Source organism: Phymastichus coffea, unplaced genomic scaffold (assembly GCF_024137745.1).
Source record: "Phymastichus coffea isolate CEN01 unplaced genomic scaffold, Cenicafe_Pcof_1.1 PCOF00002, whole genome shotgun sequence".
NCBI lineage: Eukaryota > Metazoa > Arthropoda > Insecta > Hymenoptera > Eulophidae > Phymastichus > Phymastichus coffea.
In genome coordinates, this window is record NW_026706813.1 from 6,702,554 (window position 1) to 6,729,958 (window position 27,405).

The 27,405-nt window shown below is 38.5% G+C and overlaps 1 protein-coding gene across 8 annotated transcripts in view; it reads left to right on the forward strand.

Annotated features, from left to right (window-relative positions):
• Window positions 1-27,405, forward strand: part of LOC131663753 (glutamate [NMDA] receptor subunit 1) — a 1,362,975-nt gene that overhangs the window by 456,948 nt on the left and 878,622 nt on the right. For 7 of the 8 annotated variants that reach the window (XM_058934360.1, XM_058934412.1, XM_058934385.1 and 4 more), the window contains one exon: window positions 23,200-23,373. The exons of the other annotated variant lie outside the window; for it this stretch is intronic. In XM_058934360.1, the coding sequence (XP_058790343.1) occupies window positions 23,200-23,373 (174 nt within the window). The remainder of the gene's footprint in view (window positions 1-23,199; window positions 23,374-27,405) is intronic. 8 annotated transcript variants of the gene reach the window in all.

Sequence of the window (27,405 nt, forward strand, 5' to 3'; positions counted from 1 at the left end):
GATCCGTTGTATACTGATTATTTTGTGATGATCGACGTAATAAGTGAACTACAAAATCTTATCGAAGCCAATTCCGATGCCTACATTGATGTTGTTTCCAAACGAAATAAAGAAACCAATGAAGGTCTTCAAGATATTTACGACGGGCAGAGATATAAGCAGTTTGTAACATCATTGCCAGCCGAACGTAAAGAGTCTTATTTAACCGTTACTTTTAATAGCGATGGAAGTCCAACATTTAAAAGTTCAAAATTTTCGATATGGCCTATTCAAATTAGTGTCAATGAAATTCAACTTAACTTACGTATGAAGAAAACAATAACATGTGCGATGTGGTTTGGGCGTAATAAACCAAAAATGACATATTTTCTGCGTGCGTTTGTCAATAATATGAACGAACTCTCAGACAATGGAATATATTGTCAAATACAAAATGAAAAAAAAATTTTACATGTGTATGCATTGTGCTGTTGCGTTGATGCTGTCGCACGTGCACCTATGCAGGGTACTGTTCAGTTCAATGGCTATTCTGGATGTAACTGGTGCTTGCATCCTGGTGTGCGTGTTCGTCACAACACTGGTTATGCTATAAAGTATCCTTTACAGGATACACATCCGGAAAGACGTACGGCACAAGCTACATTTGACTTGATGCAGAGATCAGTTGAATCTAATGTTCCGGTTTTCGGTATAAAGGGCGTAAGCCCATTGTTGCTTTTGAATGATTTCAATATAATTGATGGATTTGTTCCGTGTTCAATGCATTGCGTTGATCTCGGCGTAGGCAAGCAATTTTGTAACTATTGGTTTGGTTCATCAAATGAGCCTTATTCGATTCCTAAGAATAAAACAAAAATTGTTGATGAGTATCTACGCAATATCAAAGTGCCTACTCAATTAACTCGTTTGTCGCGTTCTTTAAGTGATCGTGCTTATTGGAAGGCAGTCGAGTGGTCAAATTGGATTCTTTTTTAGAGCATACCAGTATTAAAATTAATATCTCAAGAACTTGTAGAGTTTGAAAAATATATTAACCATTGGTCATTACTCGTAGAAAGCTATTATATACAACTTCAAAGTAAAATAACTGTAAGAGAATTACAAAGAGCTCATTATCTTATAAAAAAGTTTGTTGCTGATGTAGAACTTTTGTATGGTGTCGATGCGATGACGTACAACGTTCATCAGTTACTACACTTAGTACAGAGTGTTGCTAACTGGGGTCCACTGTATGCACATAGCGGCTATGTATTTGAAGCAGGAAATGGGAGAATAAAAAAAACTATTTATGCAGCCAACGGCGTTTTGAGCCAAGTGTGTCGGTATTTATCATACGAAGAGAGCATACGAAAATTACGAAAATACATAGAATCTAACGAAGAATCACCGTGTCTAGAATACATCAGATACTTAGATAATGATGTTGTTGAAAAAAGTGTAAAATTTACATTTAGATATTTTGGAAGAACGAAAGTTGATGAAGACGTTTTAAGACAATTCGACATTCCAATGTTGAACATAAGAGCCTACAAAAAAATAGTTAAGGATGGATGTCCTTTCAAATCATGTGAAAAGATATTATACAGATCAGATAATTCATTTGCGGTTCTAAAAAACGGCGATTACGTAGAAATTCAACCATTTTCTAGTTAATATTGAGGATGGAAGAGAATATATCACATACAAAACGGTTTCAGTATTTGGAAATGGTCATTCTATTAGTGATGAGTTACAGTGCATAAAACAAGTTACCGAAATCAATGGTAATATTGAACTCACATATACAAAAAATATTGATAAGACATGTATTTATCTTGAAGTCGGTGGCAATAATTATATTTCAAGTGTCCCTAATATGTATTGGAAATGAAATGTCTTGACCAATCATATTCTATTTTGTACATGTACTTTAGTTGATTTTCATTTCTGATTGAATATATCTGAAGAAATATTTTCTTGATTATACCAATGACCACCAATCATTTCATTTTATAATATAATAACATAATATAATAAATATAATAACACATTTTAAATGTTTCTCTTCACGAAGAATGAGATGGTAAAATCAATTTTATGAAGAACGTTACGTAAAAAATGTTGTAGATCAATCCCTTCGATAGTTATTCCTATAAAAATATAACAACATTTCTGATAATTTATCGATTCTAGCTTTTTCATAAAATCGATATTACCATAAGCTAAATAAATTCTACCTCAAACTATAGAAATCCCATCTACCATCCTAAAATTGTACCCCTTATAAGAAGCAAATCCATGACGATATCCAGATATATCCATTTGCATTTACAACAAATCAGATTTGGTGGATAAGATCCATCTAGATTAATTATGAAATAAGTCGTCTGAAATTCCATTGAAAGCCAAAACACACCGACATTTCACCTAGAAATCCAACTGGAATTTCCAAAAAAATGCATCTGGAATTCCCTAAAAATTCCATCTGGAATTCCCTAAAAATTCCATCTGGAATATTGGAAAAATCTATCTGAAATTTCCAAAAAATTCCATCTGGAATATTGAAAAAATCTATCTAGATTTCCTAAAAATTCCATCTGGAATAACAAAAAAATCTATCTGAAATTCTAAAAAATCTATCTGGATTTGCAAAAAATGCTACCTGGAATATTCACGAAATCCATTTGGATTTTCTTGAAATATCTACTTGGACTTTCACATCATCCACCTGGAATATCCATAAAATCCACCATGAAATGTCTCCTGGAATTCTATAGGATTCTATATAGAATCCATATAAATCTATGTAGAAATCTAACTGGATTTCTAGCTAGAAATCTAGACTAGATATCCAACTGGATTTTTTTGATAGGGTATGAGTTCCTCTTTTTTAATCAAGGAACTCATCAATTTTTAACCATTCTAGTACTGTTGTGAGCGTACGTTTCTATGATGCTGTCAAGCTCAACTTTTGAAACGTATAAATCAACATCATCCACTAAACGTACCTGAAAATATTTTTAAGATTAAGTATGTATGATTTCTAAATGAAACCGATTTATATTTGCTTGCGTTATAGTTTTGGCGAGCTTATGTATGCGTGTGTATAATTTATATACAAACGTTCCGAGGTTACGCGTACACACCCAAGCTCATATTTTATATTTTATAAATGAAAAGATATAATTATACATACGCTTCTGTCATTTGGCACACAACTTGCAAAATCTGTCCTTAAAATTCGGACGAGTTTTGCCATCTGAGCTTCAGCATCTTTACCATCTTCATTCCTTTCATTTTCTCGCTCTTCCCCTGTTACCATTTCTTCAACCTCTCTCACTCGTCCATCTAAAAATATAAGATTCATTTATTTTATTTTATTTTATAATTTGAGAAATTAAAAATGAAATATAATACTATACCTTCTTCCTGATATTGTTCTTCTTCTCTTTCCCCTTCTTCTCTTCTTCCTTCATCTATCTCTCCTTCAGTTGGTCCTCTTTGTTCTTCCAATCCTTCTCCATTTTATCCTCCTTGATCTTCGTTCATCCCTTGCTACTCTTGTCTTCCTTCTTCCATTTCTTTTTCTTCCATTTTTTCTCCCTCGTCTTCTTCTACTTTTTCCATACCATCACTCTTCTTTTCTCCTTCTCCTGCTCCTCCTCATAAAAATAAAAGAATAATCAATTAATATTATTAGATTTTATAATGCTAGAAATTAGAAGTTTAATATAAAAAATGGGAGTATAATAGAGTGTTAGTAAAGGAATAAATACTAACCTCGATTTTTTGGTAGCACTGTTGCATCCGTAAAAACATCAAAACTCAATAGGTATTCTTTATCATCTATAAAATAATTAATAAAGTGAGTATCTGCATGTGTATGTATGTGGAGTATATGTGTGTTATTGGGAAGCCTCGATCGCCGAGAATTGTGTGTTCCAACTCTTATACGGGACATTGCGAATGCATAAATAAAATTCTATGTTGACAATTCTATTGCGGAAATTAAATGGTGAAATACAAGAAAAAAATGCATTATTTTTTGCATTATTGAAAGAATTCCTCGAAACAAACAAACTTGAACTAGATAAACTTAATCTAGAACATAATAGCGATAATATAATAAGTCTGATCCCTTAAGAACTAACTTTCCATCCTTTGCAGAAATTACGAAGTCTAAAACATTTAAAATAAATCATAAGCCTGCACTAATTATCAAGCAAAAAAATTTATAGCATAAGGATCAAATACTAAAAGCGGTAGCAGATAAACTTCTAAATAATATCATAGTACCGACAGATAAATTAGTTGAAACTAAAAACCATAGTCGTTAACTGTACATACAAAGAGGATATTAATATTGTTGAACATCATTTGAATGTTGAATTTGGTAAGGATTATAATATACTACAGGATAAATTAACGGAACCAAGACTGAAAATTTTAAATGTCAATAACCCAATAACTAGTGTATTTCTGTACGATGTATATAATTACTTTAATCTAATGTGTTGTGGGGTCGCAGACTTTTCCAAAATCTGCACCGCACATGTTCCTCAACCCTTCTCTTAGTTTTTCTGATAAATCGTAAATCAATATCTCAGTTGATTTACGATTTATTTTTTATGATGTCCGACAAGCGATCAGTTCATGGAGCACGTAGTGCAAACAGCCGAACCTTTTCGGCTGGGCCTTTTTTGTAGCAGGCCCGCGCGTGCACTTTTTCCTTCATCAGATTTCCGCTTTCTCTTTTCCCTCTCCGACGAGTAAAAGCATTGAGTGTTCTCGGGGAGAGTGAGAAGCAAAAGCCTGACTAGGTGGTGCACCCAGGCACCCCCGCGAATGACCAGAAGGACGCGACGTCTCGACGAGTGAGCATCGCCAACTCCTCGCCTCGCTACACTCACTCTGTACGCGCGCGCATATCTCGCGATATCCTGTAGTGCTCGCCTGCGCATAGCACACTCAATTCCAACCCAACAATACAGTAATATTTATACAGTACCAGTGTGTTTTAATACTTATTTTCAACGATCGCACCTAACATCCATTATCTCTCCTTACGCCAAACCCCGATCCTAAAGTAGTGACCCCGACGTGATCAACGGACTCGCATCGTGTGTGAGAACTGACATTGTAACCTGGTTTAGTGATTTTTGTATGTGATCGACCATTGTGCGTTATGTTACCGAACGGAGTAAACCCGCAGGCGACTGCAGGAGTCACCGGCGCAGCAGCCGCTGCGGACACTGCTCATATTTATCGCGTAGGCTTACGACTGCCGACGTTTATATCAAATGACACTCAACTGTGGTTCGGTATGGTTGAGCAGAGTTTTCAAGCGTCGTCTATCACTACTGAAAACATGAAATTCAGCTACGTCGTTGGATCTCTTTCCCTGCAAGCCGCACAGGAAGTCAAGGACATCATTCTGAGCCCACCGGCCGAAAATCCATATACCACGCTAAAAACCAAGCTCATCGAAAGACTCTGTAAATCGCAGGAGGAGAAGACGATACAGCTACTGGAAAACGAGGTAACGGGCGATCGCAAATCTTCTGCATTTCTTCGGCATTTGCGTGATCTCGCGGGCGACGCGGTCAATGATCCGTTCGTGCGCACCTTGTGGCTTCGACGTTTGCCTACACACATGCATGGCATCCTCGCATCGCAAAGTGAGGCCACCCTAGACCAGCTTTCGATACTCGCTGATAAGGTTTACAAGTCAGACAAACAGGCGCAAGTGCAAGCACAAATATCTGAGCTCAACAGCAGCACATTAGAGGGACTTCTCTCGCTAAAGTTGTCTCAGATGAGTCTCATTTTTCAAGATGAGATTCGCGCTCTGCGTCAAGAGGTGCACTCTCTCCGTGCCTCAAATGGTCATAACAATCCACAGAACGGCCGCTCAAGATCGCACTCTCATTCTCGCTCACGCGCACACACTCCACAGCCCAGTGATATGTGCTGGTACCATCATACGTTCGGTAGCAAAGCAAAGAAGTGCTCCGGCAACTGCAAGATGCACCCAAACTTCAAGGCCGAGTAATAGCTGCGGCGAGCAGCTCGGCCACCTCCTCACGCCGACTATTTCTAACAGACAGGAGGACAAACAAATGTTTTTTGATCGACACGGGCTCAGACATCTCTGTACTTCCGCGCTCAATGTTTTCATCCAAGCTTACAAGGTCAACTTACGAGCTTTCCGCTGCGAATGGCTCTGTCATACATACTTATGGTACAGCAGAGCTTTCGCCCAACTTCGGACTGCGGCGCGACTTCAACTGGAAATTCGTGATTGCGGAAGTCACAAAGCCAATCATTGGTGCCGACTTCCTCGCACACTACGGCCTGATCGTCGATTTGCAAGAGAACCAGCTTATAGACAGGAAGACGAAGCTGACCTCACAAGGACGTTTGTTTACGTGTGACACACCAACGATCAAAGTCATCGTCTCCACAGGGGTTACGAAATATGACAAATTGCTCGCCGAATTTCCAGACATCACATGCCCCGACGGTCGAGCACCTGTTATAAAGCACGACACGAAGCACTACATCATGACTACCCCAGGCCTACCTGTCTGGAGTAGACCGCGCCGACTTGCACACGATCGCTATAGCGCAGCAAGCGACTTATTTGACGAAATGGTTCAGCGCAGCGTCATGAGACCATCCTCGAACAGCTGGGCATCCCCACTTCATATGGTACCCAAGGACGAAAAGGAGTGGAGACCATGCGGCGACTATCGTGCTCTCAATGTGCGCACTATCCCAGACCGATACCCAGTTCGGCACATTGGCGACTTTGCTATGCAGCTTCGCGGCAAGCAGATTTTCAGCAAAATCGACTTGGTGCGGGCGTTTAACCAGATACCAATAGCCGAAGAGCACGTCGAGAAAGCTGCAATCATCGCTCCATTTGGCCTTTTCGACCCGCTTTTCATGACCTTTGGACTTCGCAATGCAGCGCAAACCTGCCAGCGTTTCGTAGACGAAGTACTTCGAGGTTTGGACTTCGCGCACTCATACCTGGACGACATTTTAATCGCTTCTGCCAATGAGGAAGAACACCTGCAGCATCTGCGCATCGTCTTCAAGCGCCTCAACGATTACGGCATCGTAATCAACACGAAAAAATGTGTTCTGGGAAAGGCCGAGGTCATTTTTCTAGGGTATCACGTCACTAGCCAAGGAGTTACTCCACCACCTGAGAGAGTCAAGGAGGTGCAGGACTTTCCGCTTTCAACAACAGCAGAGGAGCTACGCCGATTCCTCGGCATGGTTAACTTCTTCAGGACCACTCTTCAAAACACCGCTGAAACTCAAGCTTCACTCAACAACTTGCTCGTTGACAATATAAAGGGCAAGGCCAAGCTTACTTGGACACCTCACGCAATCTCGAGCTTCGAGAAGCTCAAACAAGACCTAGGGCAAGCAGCACTACTGGCTTACCCGAAAACGAACGCGAAGCTTGCGATTTTCAGCGACGCATCGGACTTCAGCGCAGGAGCAGCTCTCAAGTAGAAAGTCAACGGTGTCTGGGAGCCGTTGGGTTTCTTTTCGAAAAAGTTCTGCCCTGCTCAAGCCAAGTACAGCACTTTCGATAGAGAGCTCCTTGCTGGCTATCTTGCAGTCAAGTACTTTCGCCACATGGTAGAAGCACGTGATTTCACCATATATACTGACCAAAAGCCGCTTACCTTTGCTTTCCATCAAAAGCTCGAAAAAGCTTCACCCCGGGTAAGTCGTCAGTTGGATTTCATAGGTCAATTTACTACGGACATCAGGCATATCTCTGGCAAAGACAACGTCGTAGCTGATGCACTCTCAAGGATTGAAGAAGTAGCAGCAACGCTCGACTACACGGCTGTAGCGCAAGCACAGAAAGTAGACGCAGAGCTCAAGAGCTTGCAAGCTTCCAAGACTTCTCTTCAACTCAAAGGAATGCACTTACCAGGGAGCGATGCTGAGTTGATTTGCGACTACTCCACTGCAATAGCCCGTCCTTACATGCCACCAGCTTTCCGACGAATTGCCTTCGACACCGTGCACAGGCTCTCACACCCAGGCATAAAGGCAACTACCAAGGAAGTGGCGAAGCGTTACGTCTGGCCATCGATTAACACCGACTGTTGCACTTGGACGCGGGCATGTATACAGTGCCAACGCTCCAAAGTGACACGTCACGTGCACTCACCCATCGGCAGCTTTGTACCTCCTTCTTCCAGGTTCGAACACGTACACATCGACATCATCGTGCTGCCGCCGTCAGAGGGACAGAGATACTGCCTAACCTGCATCGACCGGTTTTCTCGCTGGCCAGAAGCTTTCCCGATGCCGGACCAGGAGGCCGAGACCGTCGCAAGAGCCTTCTACAACGGCTGGATTTGTCGCTTTGGCACGCCGCTCCGAGTGACAACAGATCAAGGCCGACAATTCGAGTCATACCTGTTCAATGCGCTTAGCCGTTTGACAGGTACGACACACCTGCGTACATCTGCCTATCATCCCGCAGCGAATGGCATGATCGAGCGCGTTCACAGGCAACTAAAAGCTGCGATTCGTTGCCACGAGAACGACAGCTGGACTCGCGCTCTCCCAACTGTGCTTCTCGGCATACGCGCCGCATGGCGCGAGGACGCCGCAGCCACAGCAGCCGACATACTGTACGGACAGCCACTTCGCCTTCCCGGGGAACTGCTCGTTGCATCAAAAGCTAACAACGATGACCCAGCTTCTTTCGTGACGGAGTTGCGCAACTACTTCGCGAAGTTACGACCAGTCCCGGAAAAATCACACGGCGAGCAGAAAACCTTTATTTTCAAGGATCTAGCAACGTGCAAGTCCGTTTTAGTTCGCCACGACGCTGTGAGGTCTTCACTCCAAATGCCTTACGATGGACCATTCCGCGTGCTGACTCGATCGGATAAAACGTTTAAGCTGCAGCTCAACGGTCACACAGCCAACGTTTCTATCGATAGACTCAAGCCAGCATTTGTCCTCGGAGATGCTCCAGAGAACGCACATCAAAACGACGAGGAAGACGAGTTCCTGTTAATACGTCATCGCCAGGCACAACCCCAACAACAGCAGCAACAAGAGCCAGCTCCTCAGCAGCAACAACAACAGCCACCGGCAGCTCATGAAAACAACGGACAACAACCAGCTATCCGAAGATCCACACGACGTGTACGTTTCGCAGAGCGCTATCAAGCTGGGTTCAATTAATATCACGGTATTATGATAATCGTTCATTGTCACGCATTCAGCAATTATTAGTACTTTCTTTTCGTGACTTCATCACTGGCAAGGGGGTATTGTGGGGTCGCAGACTTTTCCAAAATCTGCACCGCACATGTTCCTCAACCCTTCTCTTAGTTTTTCTGATAAATCGTAAATCAATATCTCAGTTGATTTACGATTTATTTTTTATGATGTCCGACAAGCAATCAGTTCATGGAGCACGTAGTGCAAACAGCCGAACCTTTTCGGCTGGGCCTTTTTTGTAGCAGGCCCGCGCGTGCACTTTTTCCTCCATCAGATTTCCGCTTTCTCTTTTCCCTCTCCGACGAGTAAAAGCAATGAGTGTTCTCGGGGAGAGTGAGAAGCAAAAGCCTGACTAGGTGGTGCACCCAGGCACCCCCGCGAATGACCAGAAGGACGCGACGTCTCGACAAGTGAGCATCGCCAACTCCTTGCCTCGCTACACTCACTCTGTACGCGCGCGCATATCTCGCGATATCTTGTAGTGCTCGCCTGCGCATAGCACACTCAATTCCAACCCAACAATACAGTAATATTTATACAGTACCAGTGTGTTTTAATACTTATTTTCAACGATCGTACCTAACATCCATTATCTCTCCTTACACCAAACCCCGATCCTAAAGTATTTCTAATGGCAAAATAAATACAAAGATTTTTTTGTAATTGTGTGGTTCAAGTTTATAAAGTGTTTATTGTTAAATATAATATTCAAAGAGTTCATAATTATTATTAAAAATACTCACCGCTATTTTTTATAACGTCCGCCGCAAACCACTTTTTCCCAAATTTAACTTTAAATCCCTCTCTCATACGCTTCACATTCGTCGAACGCACCACACTAAACTCCCTCACAACACCCTTCCACAAAACCAAACAGTACTTCTTCATCTTACAGTTGATCACTACTGTAACAGCAACTAACGACTTTTGCAACTTGGTTATAATATGAGAAAAAAAATAGCAGTGGTTAGGCGCAATAAATATATGCGCCGAACGCTGACCACGTCGCCATGCCGAGCGATAAGAGGGAGAGAGAGAAGGAGGGCAGACGAGGAGCAAGCGTACTGCTTGCTCTCGTCACATATATACAGTAACGTTTGATTCTTCCAGTAAGATGAAAAAGTAACAAAGGACGAAAGGTAGTCAAAGGAGGCTTTTCTTTTGTCTTTCGTCATTACTCATTTCTGCTTTCGTTCAACAATAGCAATTTGAAAATTCTTTTTCTTTTGTTAGCAATATCAGTGTCATAGTTTTTAATAATTCTGCATTGATAGGAATATATTTTAAATATGAAGGCTGGTTATTATGCCAAAATTAAATTTATAGACGATCATGTTCGTGACGTAAAACCAGCAAACGAAATTTTAGAATTTCAATCGAACCCAGATTCAATACAATTGTTTAATAAAGATGCAGTTTACACTATTTTATGGAAAAATGAAAAAATGTTACAACCTATTGAAGTTGGCATCCCAATTGCTGATATAAAAAGTAAGTTTTTATTATTTTTTAAATATAATTTAAAATAACATCATTCATATTTACATTATGTCAGTTTTAATTTTATATATTATATTTAATTTTTAGTGTTAACAAATGAAGATGAATTGAAACAGTTTAAGCAAAAAAGAGGAGTTTTTAGTATACTTAACCAATCAGTTTTAAATAGATATTACGACGACAGTGATGATAACAAACATGAAATTGACACTGATTCTGAAAATGATATTTTTAAGGAAAATAATCCATCAAAAATAAAGAACAAAAAAAAATTCAAAGGAAAAGAGAAAAGTAAAAAAAAGAGGTAAGTTCAATCATTTTGCATTCCACCGAAAAGAGTGGGTGATTGAATTATTTAGAATTAGAAAAATATAAATGACTTGTTGTATATTCCTAATAATATGTACAATAAGATAATCAATTTATTTTCTAGATTCGTGATACTGAAATCCAAAAACAGCTTCTACAAGCTAAACTAGCAAACTTTGTTCATATAAAAACTTTATCGTTAGATTATAAAGAAGATAGAGATTGTGGAAATATAGTGGACATGGAAAGCAATCAAATGTAAGTCTATTACAGAAAAAAATTGCTTTGAAAATGAACCAGACAAGATTACAAAATAATATAGATATATTGAATGAACGTTTGGAAACATATAAAATCATAAATGAAAGGTTGCAAATCCAGAATTTACACCACGATTTAAAACTAAAAAAACTGACTAAACAAAATGGAGTTCCTGAAACATCAAAAGCAACATCAAATGTAGGGATCTTGTTATAGTAATGTTATGATTACAATGTTATATTTCATTTATGAGTGATTCAAGTTTAATTTCAAATTGGATCAATTGAACGGATACAATTTATTTATTTGTTATCATGTTTAGTAATGCTGTATGTAAAACAAATAAGTGTGAAATTAAACTTAATATTTTCTTTTGTTAGTTTTCAACACTATTTCAAATTTATATGCTATTAATCTTTTTATGAATAATAATCTGTAACTCAGAAAAGTACAGAACAATATTATAGAAAACTAATTTGATTTTAATATAACTTTATCATTCACATTGTAATAGCGTCGGCGTGCAATGCCGATATATTCACTACTATTACCAATTATTTATAAAGGGGGAAGGCAAGGGAGGCGGTGTATCGCTCCAGGCAAAGCAGGAAGGAGAGCAGCGGGCAAAATAACTTCACACACACAACTCGTTGATAAACCGTTTATTACAACGCACTACCTAGAGTGCCGGCGAAAGTACAAACACTTATTAACAATAACGCGCAAACTTAATCTAAACGAGATGACCGGCACGTTAGCGCCATGTCACATCGTTAACCGGCTCAAACAATTACTTGAATTACGCACTGTCGAAAACTACGCCGGCTTGGCGAAGCCTGGCGTCGCAACGCGAACCGTGAGATCGCCGAGGAAAGGAAGAGATATAAAGAGAGAGAGAGGAATCGGTGACCTGACCAATTTCGGTGGACGTCGCTGTTGCTGGCAGCCTTGAAGGTGTCCCACCGGCGGCTAGGCTGGAAAACCCCTGGCTGCTGCGTGGCCGGCGACCTGGCAGAAAAGGCTGTCGGGTGTTGCCTCGATGACGGCTTCTTGCAGGAAAAACTCCTGACTGCTGCGTCGCTGGCAGAGGAAGTCCCGTCCGGCCAATCTGCTGAGGAATGCTGACTTCTTACCGAACAAAGGGCAGGCAGCGATGGTCACCAACTGATATGATCGATCTCTCTCGCGTGCGTCGCGTAACTCTGTGTCGCGAGTGCATGAGAGCCGGCTTCTCACGCCTTCTCCCACCACTCGCCTCCTAATCGGCGGCACGCGGCAATGCCGGTCGCGACAAGTGCCGCGCGCCAAGCCCAACTACTAGCCTATAGTTTCTCTCTGTCTCTCTCTCGCACTCTCAATATACGGTAGCGTCGTCGCGTCCCCGTCCTCGTCCTCCGCTCTCGTGCGTTGCTGAAAATGAAAAGGGCAGGCATCAGGCACGTGATAACAACGTGCGCTTGATGCCGGCCGTGCGCCTTTGCCTAGGAAGGAGAGGGAGATAAGCATACGGTGCAGGCCATGACAGGTCTACACCGTCACAACATGGTAAACTGATTCACTAAATTAATTATAATTAACGTAAACTAATAAGGAATACATTACTTGCTCAATTAATAGAAAAAATTAGTTATTTTAATCTGTAACATTCACAAGCACAGTTTCTACAGGTATGTAACACTCTTCAAATATAAATTGAAAATCAGTCAAAACCCTTATATTCTTATTTTTTATCTTTTATATATTACTACCAGTAAAAAATATTTCATAAAAATATAATATAAAAGTATATGTTTGAAGAGTGTTACATGCCTGTAGAAACTATGCTTGTTAATGTTCAAGATTATAAAAAGAAATTTTTTCTATGAATTCTATAAGTACTGCATATTTTATTAGAATACATTAATTATAATAAATTTGTTGATACATTTTAAGAACCTCTATATATATATATAATATTTGGATAATATAATTGACTATGCTTTGCAAGAGTGGTCAGCCTCCGTGCGCCTTGGGCTGGTCTCTGCTAATTTTTCTGGGTTCATTCTCGGTAAAGAAAGCCGGCACTGACTTTCACAGGCCGAAGTTCGCTCTGGTTGGGGGAGGTTGATACGAATAATCGGACACTTTAATTCAATTAAACTACATATGGCGATCTCATTTATTGACGCCTTTTCACAAATAAATACGCTAATGTCCGTAATCGAGCGAGAGCTGGCGGGAGAGAGATAAACTGGCTTTGGACCCACCGGATGCCGACGGTCCGTCGACAGAGAGGCGACGCCGGCGAAAGCGTAGTCCCGCAGGAAACGGCGCCCTGGCGACGATGGAAGCTGCTGCAGGAAGTGCCGCAGCACGGCCTTTGCCTCGTAGACGGCGAATGGTCGCTGCGTGTACTGGCTCGGCTTCGGACTATTGGCTTCCTGGCAAGTGACAATCGCACCGATGGCAGTCGTTCCTTTCCGGGCAAATCTCGCTCCGTCCAGTCTCTCTCTAGGCGGTCCTAATTACTTGAGAGCTCGCGCCTAACTGCCCTTCCTCTCTTTTAATTTCTTAGCCTCGCGCCGCCGCGCTCCCACTACTCGCTCCCACTTCTCGCTCTCACTCGCACTCACGGCGACACCTCGCCGATCGTCGCGCTCCTCTCTCCAGATCCTGCAACGACACAAGTATGTAGTCGCTATATAGCGTACACTTGGTCGCTGCGTTCACGCGAGGAGAGTGCCGCACACAGGGCTAGCGAAGATCGCTATAACCCTGTCACAGCTTAATACTACTTAAATATATTTTTATTATTTTTGAAGGAAAATTAGATTTTGTCGATAAATACAGTCCATCACTGTTAAATAAAAAAAACCACAAAACTCATTTGAATGTGAAGCTAGCGATTCTGGAATCGTGCACTCAACACCGTCCTTTTTAAAAAATGATAACGTTACTTTGTCTCTGAAAGAAGTTTCAACGTTAACAAATAATTTCTTGAGGAATAAATCTAAATCAAGCTGTCACAAAGTACAAAAGCCTAAAGTATTTGAATCTATAGACGATAATCAGGAAAATTTAGATTTTAAAAATTTTGGACACAAAGAAAGTACCACGAACAATGCTGGTATTACGGTGAGTAGACTTTTTTATTCCTACAAGGGGCTCAATTAATATTTTTAGTCTATAACTCAGATGTTGTCTGTCTCACATATTCTCTGCGCGGTTATGGTTAACACTGTGTATATTTTAACTGGAAAAGTTACGGGAGTTCTATTGGTAATATACTAGTCAAAACATTGAGTTTTTTCTTTCTTTCTATCGTAATGATGGGTTTTATGCGTTGTTTTTTTCCAATTTTGAGGTTAAATGCAGGATTTTGTGAGACTATATAACTTGTTCTTAAATATTCATCTACCTGAAATTGTGAGTTGCTATAAATATGCAGTTTAATATAGGTTATTATTTCAATAAATACTTTAAAAAGCTGACTATTCCTAATTAATAAAACTTACATGTCGAAACGACAATCGGTCTTTTCGAGAAATGTGCCAAGTTTGAGATTTTCTATAAAGATTAAAAATATCAAAGGCGTCTTTTGTGATGTATCTTTATATTATTAAATATTAAATATTATTAATGTATATTTTTTTTATTTAGACATCAATCATATGGTTGAATAAAAACTGTAATATACCATACGAGGACTGGAAAAAGAATCTTAAACTGAAAGATGCCAGTAAATTCACGATATCTATCTTAAGAGCGATGCATAGTGATGAGTATGGCTGTCATGATAAAGAGTTGAGCAAACGATGTGTAAGTGCTGACAAAAATGCACTAACGCCCAACCGAGTGCATCGGAGAATTCTTCTTACTGAACTTGAACATAAGACAATCGCTAGTATGTATATTTACCTATCACATTATTTAACTATTGGACATTATTTCATGCACGTTGATCTCATTTATTTCTTTCATTAATTTTTTGCATTTGTAGGTTCATTTAAAAAAATTCATTCTATTTCTAATAAATATGCTATAATTTACTTTATTGGTTCACAAAACAGCTTTACAATAAGTAATGAAAATAATCTATCTGCTTATATTATCATTCATATCTAGAGATCAACTACATGCAATATATTGAGGTTAAATCGTCGAATTACGTTGCGCCTATTTTATTTTAAAAAATGATTAAAATACGCATTTGTTATTGATAATTATTGATTCAATCAATTTACAATGATTCCGACATTCCAACTATAAACACAGACATTGTTTAGTCCACCTATTGTCACATAACAACAGTACACTTGACTATCTCTTAACCAATTTAATATTCGGCGCCTTTATCTAACATCAATCACAATGGTAGAAAGAAAGCTACACCTCATTTTTTGGAGATAGAAATTCTTTTAGCTTACTGTTCAATGTCACGTTACTTGCTCTGTATTCTTCCCCGGATTTATTAATTATTTTATTTTATACAAATTTAATTTTTTTTGTTGCAGAATGCTTGACCTACTATTGTCAAAAAACTTTAAAATTGGATAAAGATGCTACGAAAAAAGTGCTCGCTAAAAAAAATAGTTATATCACGGAAGACATTAATTTCTCCCGAAAAAAAGTTCAAAATTATAAGGATAATTCTAATGATGAAAATTGATTTAAAATAACTTTAATTATATTTATAAATAAAAATGTACAAAATATTATTCTACTTTGTATTCTTTTATTTGGTCATTTCACTCCCTGTATCTTCCAGCTTTTAGGGCAGCTCATCCATAAACGCAGTGCAGAAGAGTTTCTTTTCTTAACCATTGTTTCCTGAGGCACGCTTCTGCTTGACGGCAATTTTAGACAGATAACCGGGCCTGTCAGTTCACGATTACTGGACCTAAATAACTTGGGAGCCGCGGTTTTGATTTTGGCACATAAACTATAAAAAAGGTTTTGTGCATGAGAGTCTTGCGGTGGTTCAGCGCGATTCTTTATTGTTTTTAGAAAATAAAATTAATTTTTACTGTTATGTAAAAGGTTTTCATTAACAGTAATACAATCGAGTGTCCAACGAGAATGCTTATGAGATATGAAAGATTCAGTAAAAACTTCTAAATTTACAAAATTATTAATTGAATTGAAAATAATTGATGTATATATCTTAAAAAGTCAAAAAAGACTAGAAAATTTACGTATTCATATATAATGATAAAAATCATTATGTATCAAACAAGAAATACACATAGATTTGTAGAAAATTCACCTGGATTTATAAAAAAATTTACCTGAATTTGTCGAAGAATCCACCTAGATATATACAAGATCCACCTAGATTCATCGAAGATCCATAAGATTGTCAAAAAATCCATCTGGATTTATACAAAATCCACCTAGATTTGTCGAAGAATACACCTGGGTTTATCGAAGAATTCACCTGGATATCCATATGGATATCCAGGATATCCATCATAGATATCCATATGGAATTCATATGGAATCCACATCAATCCACATGGATATCCAGCAGGATATCCATCCTGGATTTCCAGCTGGATTTTTTCAACAGGGATTGAAAGACAAACCTTACTTTTCTAAACAGTATCCGATACCATTAAACCTTCGCGAATACGTGCGAATTGCTATCAAGAAAGTGTTAAAAGATGATATAATCCGTAGATCTAGAAGCAATTACATCAATCCCATTGTTATTAGCGTAAAAAAGGATGGATCGGTAAGATTCTGTCTAGATGCGCGACAATTGAACAAAAAATTAATAAAAGACTATGAAGCTCCTTTGCATATGGAAGATATCTTCCAACAATGCTATGGAATTAACTTCGTGTCCAGCTTTGATCTCACGAATAGTTTTTGTCAAGTTCCATTGAATGAAGAAAGTAGAAAGTATACAGCTTTTACGATTGAGGAAAGTATTTAGCTTTTACCTATGACTTTAATGTGGTACCTTTTGGGACCTACACAAGCACTGCATCTTTGGTCAGGACACTATATCTATCCATTGGAGACTTAGAACAGTTTGTAATTCCATTCGAGTACGATATTCTTATGTATTTCAAAAACATTTGTCAGACATGTACATCATTTGCGCACACTATTCACTTGTTGTAAACGTGATAATTATACTTTGAAATTCTCAAAATCGAATTTAGTTCAGAGCGAGATTGAATTCCTAGGTCACGTTATCTCACCCTCAGCTATTAAACCACAAAAAGGTAAGCTCAAAATAATAGAAAATTATAAAGTTCCAAAGAATCTAAAGAGTCTACAAAGTTTTTTTGGGTTTGTAAACTTTTATACGAAATTTGCTAAAAATTAAGCCTCATTTTGTCGACCTCTAATGGATTTATTGAAACAGGGTAAAGGATTATCTATGGTTGCCAGAATATCAATAAGCTTTTGAGAGTATTAAGAAGATATTTATTGAAAATATTATTTTAAAGTATCCAAGCCCAAACAAACCATATACGAGGTCTGTCCGGAATATATCGTGCCTACCTTTATATTTTCGTGCTAGCGTTATTCTTTATCATATAGTGGGTGGCATCCTTCAAAGTAATCCCCACTTGATTGAATAACACGGTTCCATCGATGTTTCCACTTTTCAAAACAGTTCTGGAACTCACTTTTAGGGATAGCATTAAATACACTCGTCGCATTGTTTTCAACCGTTGTTTTGTCATCGAATCGATGTCTTTTGAGTGGTTTTTTTAGTTTTGGAAAAAGCCAAAAGTCACAAGGGACTATGTCGGAACTGTATGGAGGTTGTCGAAGCAATGCGATATTGTGTTTGCTCAAAAACGCTGCACAAGATTGGATGAATGCGTTGGCGCATTATCGTGATGGAGAAGCCAGTCACCACTTTTCCAAAAGTGCGGCCGTTTTCTTCTTACTGCATCACGTAAACATTTTAAAATTTGAACGTAGTATTCTTTATTAATTGTGTGACCTGTTGGTGCATATTCGTGATGTACAACACCTTCATAATCGAAAAAAACAATCAACATTGACTTAACATTGCTCAGACTTTGACGTACTTTTTTTGGTCTTGGCGATTCAGAATGCTTCCACTGTGAAGATTGTTGTTTTGTTTCAGGATCATAACCATAAACCCATGATTCATTACCTGTAATAACTTTTCTAAGCACATTATCATCATTATTGACCATTTCCAAATTGTCTAGAGCGATTTCTAAGCGAATGTTCTTTTGCTCTGCTGTGAGCAATTTTGGGATGAATTTCGCACATACGCGTTTCATTCCTAAATTTTCAGTTAAAATTTCTGAAATGATAGTTTTTGGTATTCCAAGATCTTTTTTCTAGTTCTCGCACAGTCATACGACGATCTTGATTGATTGCAAGTCGCACCCGCTCAATATTATCTGTGGTTTTTGTCGTCGAAGGTCGGCCAGAACGAGAATCACTATCGACAGAAGTGCGACCATCCTTGAATCGTTTATACCGCTCTTTTACTCGTGTTTTGCTCATACACTCGTTTCCGAAGGCCTTTTGCATCATTTCAATAGTTTTCGAACTCGTTTTTCCAAGTTGAAAGCAAAATTTGATGCAAATTCGTTGATCTTGTTTTTCAGTCATTTTTGACAATATCAAAATCCGAGGAACGCGAAAAAGGCACTGTAAACAAAGACACGCTGCGCATGAACTATACGTCCGGCAGGTGTCAGTAAGAAACCAATAGATTCGTGAGACTTTACTGTTGATGTTTCTGTCCGGTAGAGGTCCCTTGAACACTATGGCGCGAAGATAAACGTAGGCCCGATAATTTCTGGACAGACCTCGTATTTTAACCACTGATGCAAGCTACACTATCTTAGCTGCTGCTCTATCTTAGTTAAATGAAAATGGCGAGGAAGAAGTCATTGTATTTGTATCTCGAACTTTAAAAGGAGCTGAACTTAACTATTTTACTACTTAAAAAGAACTTTTGGTCGTTGCGTGGTCTTGTGTTAAATTAGATACATACCTGAGAGGTGCATAATAATTGTTCGAACGGACCATGAAACGTTAAAGTTCCTGTCTACCTGTAGGTTTACTAATTCAAGACTAATGTGATGGTGCTTGTTTTGATAAGACTATAACATTACTTGCGAATACTTTCCTGGAAACAAGAACAAGGCAGCGGACTTCCTAGCTAGGCAGCTATCAGAAGACGACGACATCGATGAAGATTCAATCAACAACGCAGTTCTACTGAAGGATCCTTCTCTAGCTCTTCTCCAAAGTTTTAAAGAACTACTCGCTGTACAAGAACAGAATGCTTATACTCGTATAGCCAAAATAAAGAAACTGAACACCTTTTCAAATCGTTTCGTGATAATGACCAAATGATCTTTAAAAAGGAACCCAGCAAAAATAAGCTAGTGATTCCCGATCAATTAGTTAACGCGCTTATCACAGAAACACATGAGATATATGGGCAAATCGGATCATGCAAGCTATTTATAATTTTGCAAGAGGACTTTTATATTCAAAAAGTAAAGAAAAAAGTTGCAAGCATCGTAAATCAGTGTGATCTATGCGAAAGAACAAAATATAATACGCAAAAAATACATACAATCATGCAACCAATATTGGTAAGTAATCCAAATGAGTTGCTATCAATAGATTTCTATGGACCCTTGCCAACATCAACTGGAGGTACGAAATGTATATTAACCATCATAGATGTATTCAGTAAATTCATGGCAATGTTCCCCGTAAAATGGGCGACTACTCACACGAGAATAAAAAATATTTTTCATGATTATATTCCAAGATATGGAAAGCCAAAGTCTATCATCTACGACCATGGTAGTCAGTTTACATCCAAGTTTTGGCAACAGAAATTGGCTTCAATGAATATCAACCTTATTTTCTCGAGCATACGCCACCCTCAAAGTAATATGGTTGAGCGGATACACCGAGAATTAGGTAGGTTCTTAAGGGCTCACACACGTGATAATCACAAAAATTGGGCCTCATTAATACCAAAAATTCAAGAAATAATGAATTTAATTTATCACGAAACTACCGAAATTACACCCATGGAAATACGCATGGGAGTAAAACCAAAAAGATTTTGGCATAAGTGGAGAGAAACTACTAATCCACTAAACGACAGTAATTTAGAGATGATAAGTAAACGTGTACATACAAAACTTACAAATAGGGCTAGCACTTACATCAGAAACGTAATATATAAACCATACAAAACTAATGATGCAGTATTAGTACGTAGTATAACATCATCCGATAAAACTGAAGAAAAATTCAAGTAGTTTATAGATTTGTACGAGGGACCTTATTATGTAAAGGCGGTCAAAGGAATTGATACTTATACGTTACAGTACAAAAACGGACTAATTCGCGGAAATTTTCATACATCGTTAGCCTTACTACCATTAATCGCTAGACGTCGTATGATCTACAACAATCAAACTAATAACCATTTTGCATATCATCGGCTAAATTCAAAGCAAACCGCAACCTGTTAATTGTAGCACGGCATTTTTGGGCTATGGCCACTTTCAAAAAAGATCAATGTACTCAAACCTCCCTCTCGGATTTACGTGACTATATTCCGTATCTGAGAGAAGGAACCTTTGAATGCTCGTCAAATATGATGCCTTTTCTCATGTGTAAAGGTACCCAAACGCCGAGAAGGTGGAACCAAGATGATTCGCTCTTAGTAGAACCACCAAAAAAGAAAAGGGAAATATCAGAGATTCCTTTCCTCCCATTCAGCACTCCTCGTTCCGCTGCACCTACACCTAAGCCTGAAGTACCTTCCTACAGAAGGCAACAAAGGCGAAGGATGCACAAACGATTACGGAAGCTGGATGAGCAAATTAAAGAAAAAAGGAGCGAGATCCAGAAAATCAAGGAGGACTTGGAAGAGCAACCCATGGATTCGTCACCACTATCTAAAAGGCTACCAACTCCTGGAGCAGGGTGGCTCTAATCTTATATTTTAAGATTTTTTTATTGTATTAAATGGTTAATGTATATAAAAAAAAACAACGAACAAATCATACCACCAAGGGTAATTCGCCTGGTGATTAATTTTCACCCAGGCTAATGGGGGGGATTTGTAACGGTCCAGTATGATTTGCTCGTTTACCGCATCTGTATTAAGATAACATGCTCATCGTTTGATGTAAAAAAGTATTAAGGCTCAGAGTATCTTTGACTTTACATAACATAAATAGATGGTCAACTCATATACAAATAAGGAGCATGATGTCATAGGTAGCCAGACCTTTAAACTTGCGAAACAGTTTTCAAAACAAAGACCTTTAAATGAATGAAAATATTATCGTAAGCCTTTAAAGAGACTTATAATTATCTTACTCCCAACACAAATATAATTTGAACACTTGAGTTTTATTAAAAGATGATATTTTAACGTAAAAGTATAATAACTAATAATTTCGCGCAACTTATCAAAATAACTGTAGCAAAGAAAATTCATTTTTGTTTGACGAAATAAAAGATAGATTGAATTTTATACAATAATATATAAACATAGTAAAATGTGCTCAATGGAACAAAACTATTTTAGACCTACACTTAGATATGAATAATTCATAACTGCTATGATAATTCATATTGACAATTTTACTAAAATAAATATTTGTACAAAATAAGATTTTCTCTAGGCTAAAAGTCCTATTTCACCTAAGCAGCTAATATGAGCTAATTAATGTTATACGTACTGGCGAGATAGCGGGGATAATCTAAAGGAAATAGCTCCGACTCGCATCTATAAATATGCTCGTCATATCTGTCTTGGGGAAGTCTGAGCCCGAGACTTCACCGATTAGTGGTACGAGCTCTGTTTGAATAAAAATCTAGCTAACACCTATGATGAGTAATTCTTTAACAGTAGCAGTACTTATTCGTCACCCTATCCAATCCTTCATGATTTCGTGCTCAACTTAAGAGAGGAATAAATCTCTTAAGCAAAAGTAGCCGAATCATATATTTCACGCTCTACAATTACAATTTTTACTATACGCGTCTGTAATAATTGATAGCGACGCTATTGAGCTCAGCTCAGTAGATGCATCAGTTTCTTTGGCACTTTGCTAAATATATGGTAATAAACGAAATAGAAAGCCTATTTTGAAGGCCACATAGTTCCATTAAGCACATTTCACTATTAGAAAATATAAAAGAAAAGCGTAAGGTCAAATAGCTCAATAACAGAGAGTCTGATCACTCTTTCAATAACGTTTTTGTTCTAATGTACGATTCTGGATGACATAAGAAAGTGATGTTACAAGGGAGGCAAACTTCTAAGTCGATTTTACAATTGGGTTAATAAAAATAGTTTTATTTGGTTCAAAAATAGTGATTGGAAGTGAAAATATTTGTGAAAGTGTTTGAATGGTGATATTTAAATGTAAACTTTAGGGGTGGTCTTCACCCCCTTAATCATCGTATCAGCAGCTAAAAAAAGCACGTATTTAATATTTTTCAACAATTTACTGGTGTGCAAAATTAAAAAAAACATCGGAGAGGGACACGTCCTTGTCTCCCCTTGTTAGTTATACTTTTGCTATCACCAGTGTTACATAGTTAATCTATAATTTTATCTATAATCTATAATTTTTTAGATATTTTTATTTTTACCCATGATAAATAAAGATGATCATTCATTTATTCTTTCTCCTTTTTTGTCTTTAGTTAAATAAAGAACTATCTATCAGTAATCAATCTCTCGTTCTTTATATATTGTTTATCGCTGCAATATTCAAAAAGAAAAATCTATTTTTCCAAAATACATATCTAAAATAGAAGTAATCCGCATAAAAAAATTATATAATTATTTTATATACTTGGTTCATTAAAATTAATGGTTCTTTGTTTATATTACAGAGCTCAGGATGCTGAAATAATTTTTGATAATGCATCAAACTTAAATATGACAAGAGCTGGGTATGTATGGATAGTGACGGAACAAGTTCTCGTTTCGAAAAATATTCCTGGAGGAATTATAGGTTTGAAGCTGATAAATATGACTGATGAAAGGAACCATATAAAGGATAGTCTGTATGTATATGTGAATTTTATCATTTGAAAATGTATTAAGAGTATTTTTGGTGACACTATATCTAATAAACAGTGTTTCCTCTTCAACTCGTAATGGTTACGTTATTATCGTTTTCACTGTACAATTGAGACTTTTGATCCGTTATGAGGTTGGATATATAAAATAATTTAAAATAAATAAAATTAAATTAATTATTTATAAATTGATACAAAACAGTATTAAATGTTTATTTATGAATATTTTATGAATCTTACATCGAAGATAAATCATTCCTATAACACATGATTTTGAAATAAAAAAGTTATAGAATATATTGAATCTGTCATCAGATTAAAATTACAAAATAATTTGGCACAAATAAATGAAAAAAAGAGATTGTAGAAAAGATATTGATATACATGTGCTCTGAGTTTTAGATGCGTGTGTGACGCTGGTAGTTGTACTTCACATTCTCTTGTCTGTATAAATCTGTTTCACTTACAGTTCAAGTGAAATGTCTGACAATATTTCTCTCTATTGTTACGTTTTGCAACGTATTTTTGAAAACTTTCCAATTTTTACATAAACAATGAATTTGAATTCTAAAATTCAAACTCCTAAAGAGATCAAAATTTATAAGTGTGTTCACAAAAATAAAAAAACTTGCATCAATTCATGTCACGAAATAAACACAATGAAGCAAGCATGCGCTACTTTTTACATATTTTCAAAGATGATATGCTACAATACAGACATCATAGAATGCCCGTTATACGCGTCTGAAAACAGTTTGAATTTAGAGCTTCGTGCACACGCTAGTTCGACTGTTAGTGTATGCGTTGTTCAGTTTTTTTTCCGTTTTGAGGGTGGCACAGCGTAATCAAACATTACCACCCCTCTCTCTGGGCGCCACTAGATTGGCATAGCGCACTGTCTTTCAAGTACTTTGGAGATCCGGAAGTCAAGTTTGCTACGACATCCCTGACGCACACAGTGAGTCGGAGCCTTTTTTAATCTAAGGCGGCGACCTCCTCGAAAGGAGTACCGATCTTTTTAAAGTTCGACGCTCAGGGAGAGCGGAACTAAAGGCTTGACCCTCGGTTTGGGCGCGACGGGACTCTAGTTGTCCCAACGTCTACCGCGTCGAAAGCGCGCGGCATACAAATCTTACGAGATTTGCTTGACCTGGTACCACTACCCCGCAGAGACCAACCCAAATTGGGATGTCAGAAGGGAGACTCAGGTAGGATAGCCAGAGGAAGTTTCTAAGACGATCAACCAGCTAAGCCTCCCCTCCTGGGCTCACGTTCGGAACATGCCACCCTGCGTACATGTATTAAGAGATTGCTCCTACGACTCACAGGTCCATCGCTTCGACGTACCGTGGCACGTCTCCCCATTGCGTTTCGGTCTTCCACGCTCACGCTGGTGGGTATCCGTCATTCAAAAAAGTTGTTTCCCGGTTTTTGCCCTAATTTCGGATTTCGCTTTCAATGGAATGGCTTTTATGACTGGCTGATACTGATGTTTGCTCTTTCGATTTAATATTTTTGACTTTTAGATCAGGGCGTGGTCTCGTCTAGCCGACAAGGCGGTTCCCCAGGCAGTTTTCAATATTCATGTCAGTCATTCCATACATTCGAATCAAGTTGCGATATTAGGCTAAATCGGGTATTCTAACTCGCGTTCAAATGATTGAACTTCGGAGTTTAATTCTGAAGTTCGATGCTCAAAAATTATCGTTCAAAGTTCAAGCTTTGTTAGCTTGCCAAAGTTAAAAAATTAGATTAGTTATTGTGAGAGTTTTTGTCCTTTGGTTAGGGACCTTGTAAGAGGCGGCGTTTTTCTACCGTAGTTTGTAACTACTTTTCTGCGCTTTCTCTTTGTTATAGGTGCTCCTTCCCTGGGCTCTATAACTTTTCTAGCAAAGTCTTCAAAGGCTTTGTAGATTTTCCTGCTAAAAACTAGGGCCGTTTCTGGGCAAGGCCATATGTGGCCCTCCTCTTCAACGGCCTCTATTAATGACTTTCTTAGTTCCCTTAATTCTTCGCAGTTAAAGAGAATATGACTTCCGCTTTCTATTTCTCCACAATTACACAGTTGGTCTTCGTATAATCCTCTTTTATGGAGGTATGACTTAAAAGCACCATGTCCAGTCATGAACTGTACTGTGTAGTGATTGAGGTTTAGCCACCTCTTCTTTAATCTACCTTTGATTACTGGGAAATAGCAGTACGTTCTCCTGCCATTTGTGGCTGACTGCCATCTCTCCTGCCATACCCTTTCGATTTCATCGTTGATAAATTATATGGCTTTCGTGATTTTTAGTCTGCCCGATCGAAGTTTCTCCGATTTTATTCGGATGCCGTGCAGTGTTATCGATTTCCCTTTCCTAATGCAGTACTTTGCAACTCTCCCGTCGAGTTTGAGAGCTATTGGTCGGGCGACTACAAGCACGTGCGCCGCTTCATGAGAGATTGATTTGTAGGCTTTGAGTGTTTTGCAAAGAATTGATCGCTGCAATCTTTCTAAAGCAGATTGCTGTTTGGTGTTTGTCCTTTGCCACCAGCCCGCAGCGGCATATATAACTTTCGATAGTAGAAAGCCATTATATATCTTTTTCAAAGAATTGAACTTTAGGCCCCAGTTCGCTTTTGCTATTTTACTTAGCTCGAAGTAGGTGTTGTTGCAGTCTTGAACCACGTTTCGAATGTCTTCTTCCAATCGGAAGCTCTTCGAGATCGCGATTCCTAGATACTTGACTGTTTTGTGCGTTCTAATGTTGTCTTTCCTTGTTTGACTGTAGGGCTCCTATTCTCGCTTAGTTAGTCTTTTAGCTATATTAGTGCTGACTTTTGTACTGCCAAATTCATTTTATCAGACTTGCACCAATCCGTCATTATATCAATGATTTCTTGGGCTTGTTTTTCAAAATCAACGCGTGTCGTCGCGTTAATAATGGGAAGCACGTCGTCTGCGTAGGCTAGTACTTCATATCCTGCGTCCCTGATTGCCCGAAGTGGTTTGTCAAAGATGACATTCTAACCTACCGGTCTAAATACTGAACCCTGAGGGCACCCCTTGGTCACTGTTTTTAGTGTTTCTTAGAAGTGAGCATATACGCCCACTTCTCGATCACTGAAGTAACTCTGGAGGAGCTTGTAGATGTTCTTCGGGCAATTTCTTTCTTTCAATTAGGAGAACAGGCTTGGCCACCATAAGGCATCGAATGCTCCTGAGACGTCCAGTGGAATAGCGGCTACGTACTTGATCGACGGATCAGATTCTGCCTCTTCTACTATTTCATATAGTCTTCTAATGGCATCGTCTGTGGATCTATTTGCCTTGAAGCCAAATTGATTCTCCGAAGACCAGTCCGAGCTGTTTAGAATATTGGATATTCTTTGAATCACAAGCCTCTCGAGTGTTTTCCTAGCTATGGGGAGTAGACATACGGGTCTATATGATTTAATCTCGTTCTCGGGTTTTTCAACCCCTTTGAGCAATGTGTTTAGCATTCCACTTTTCCATCTTCTGGGGAACACTCCGCATTTTAAGCAGGTGTTGAAAAGTCGCGTCAGTTCCTGGTGTAATGGTTTTGCATTAACAAGCATTTCTGACTCTATTCTATCTTTGCCTGGTGATTTCTCTGCTTTATTCGCTGTAAGGGCCATTTCAACTTCCCTTGTTAGGAAAGGCGTTGCATCGCCGGTTACTGGAACCTCCCGCATATCTCTGCAAATCTTTGCATGTGCATCATTTTCGCAGTTTGAGTCATCAGGCATTAGTCCTTCTAGTAGAGGCATGCTTCTTTCTTTCCAGTCTTTTGTAACTGAACCATTGCGGTTAACCGTGCACATCGCTTTTGAGATTTTGACTTTGTTGGATGCTCCTTTGTATGGATGCGCTCAAACATTCTTTTCGCTTTCAATAGTGCATAAATCTCACCAGCTTTTGTTTTTGGCTCTTTTAATAGCCGTTGCATATTCAGAATTCAATTGACTCAATTTTTCAAGTGATCTTTGGAGGGCTTTCCTTTGTTTTCTATTCGG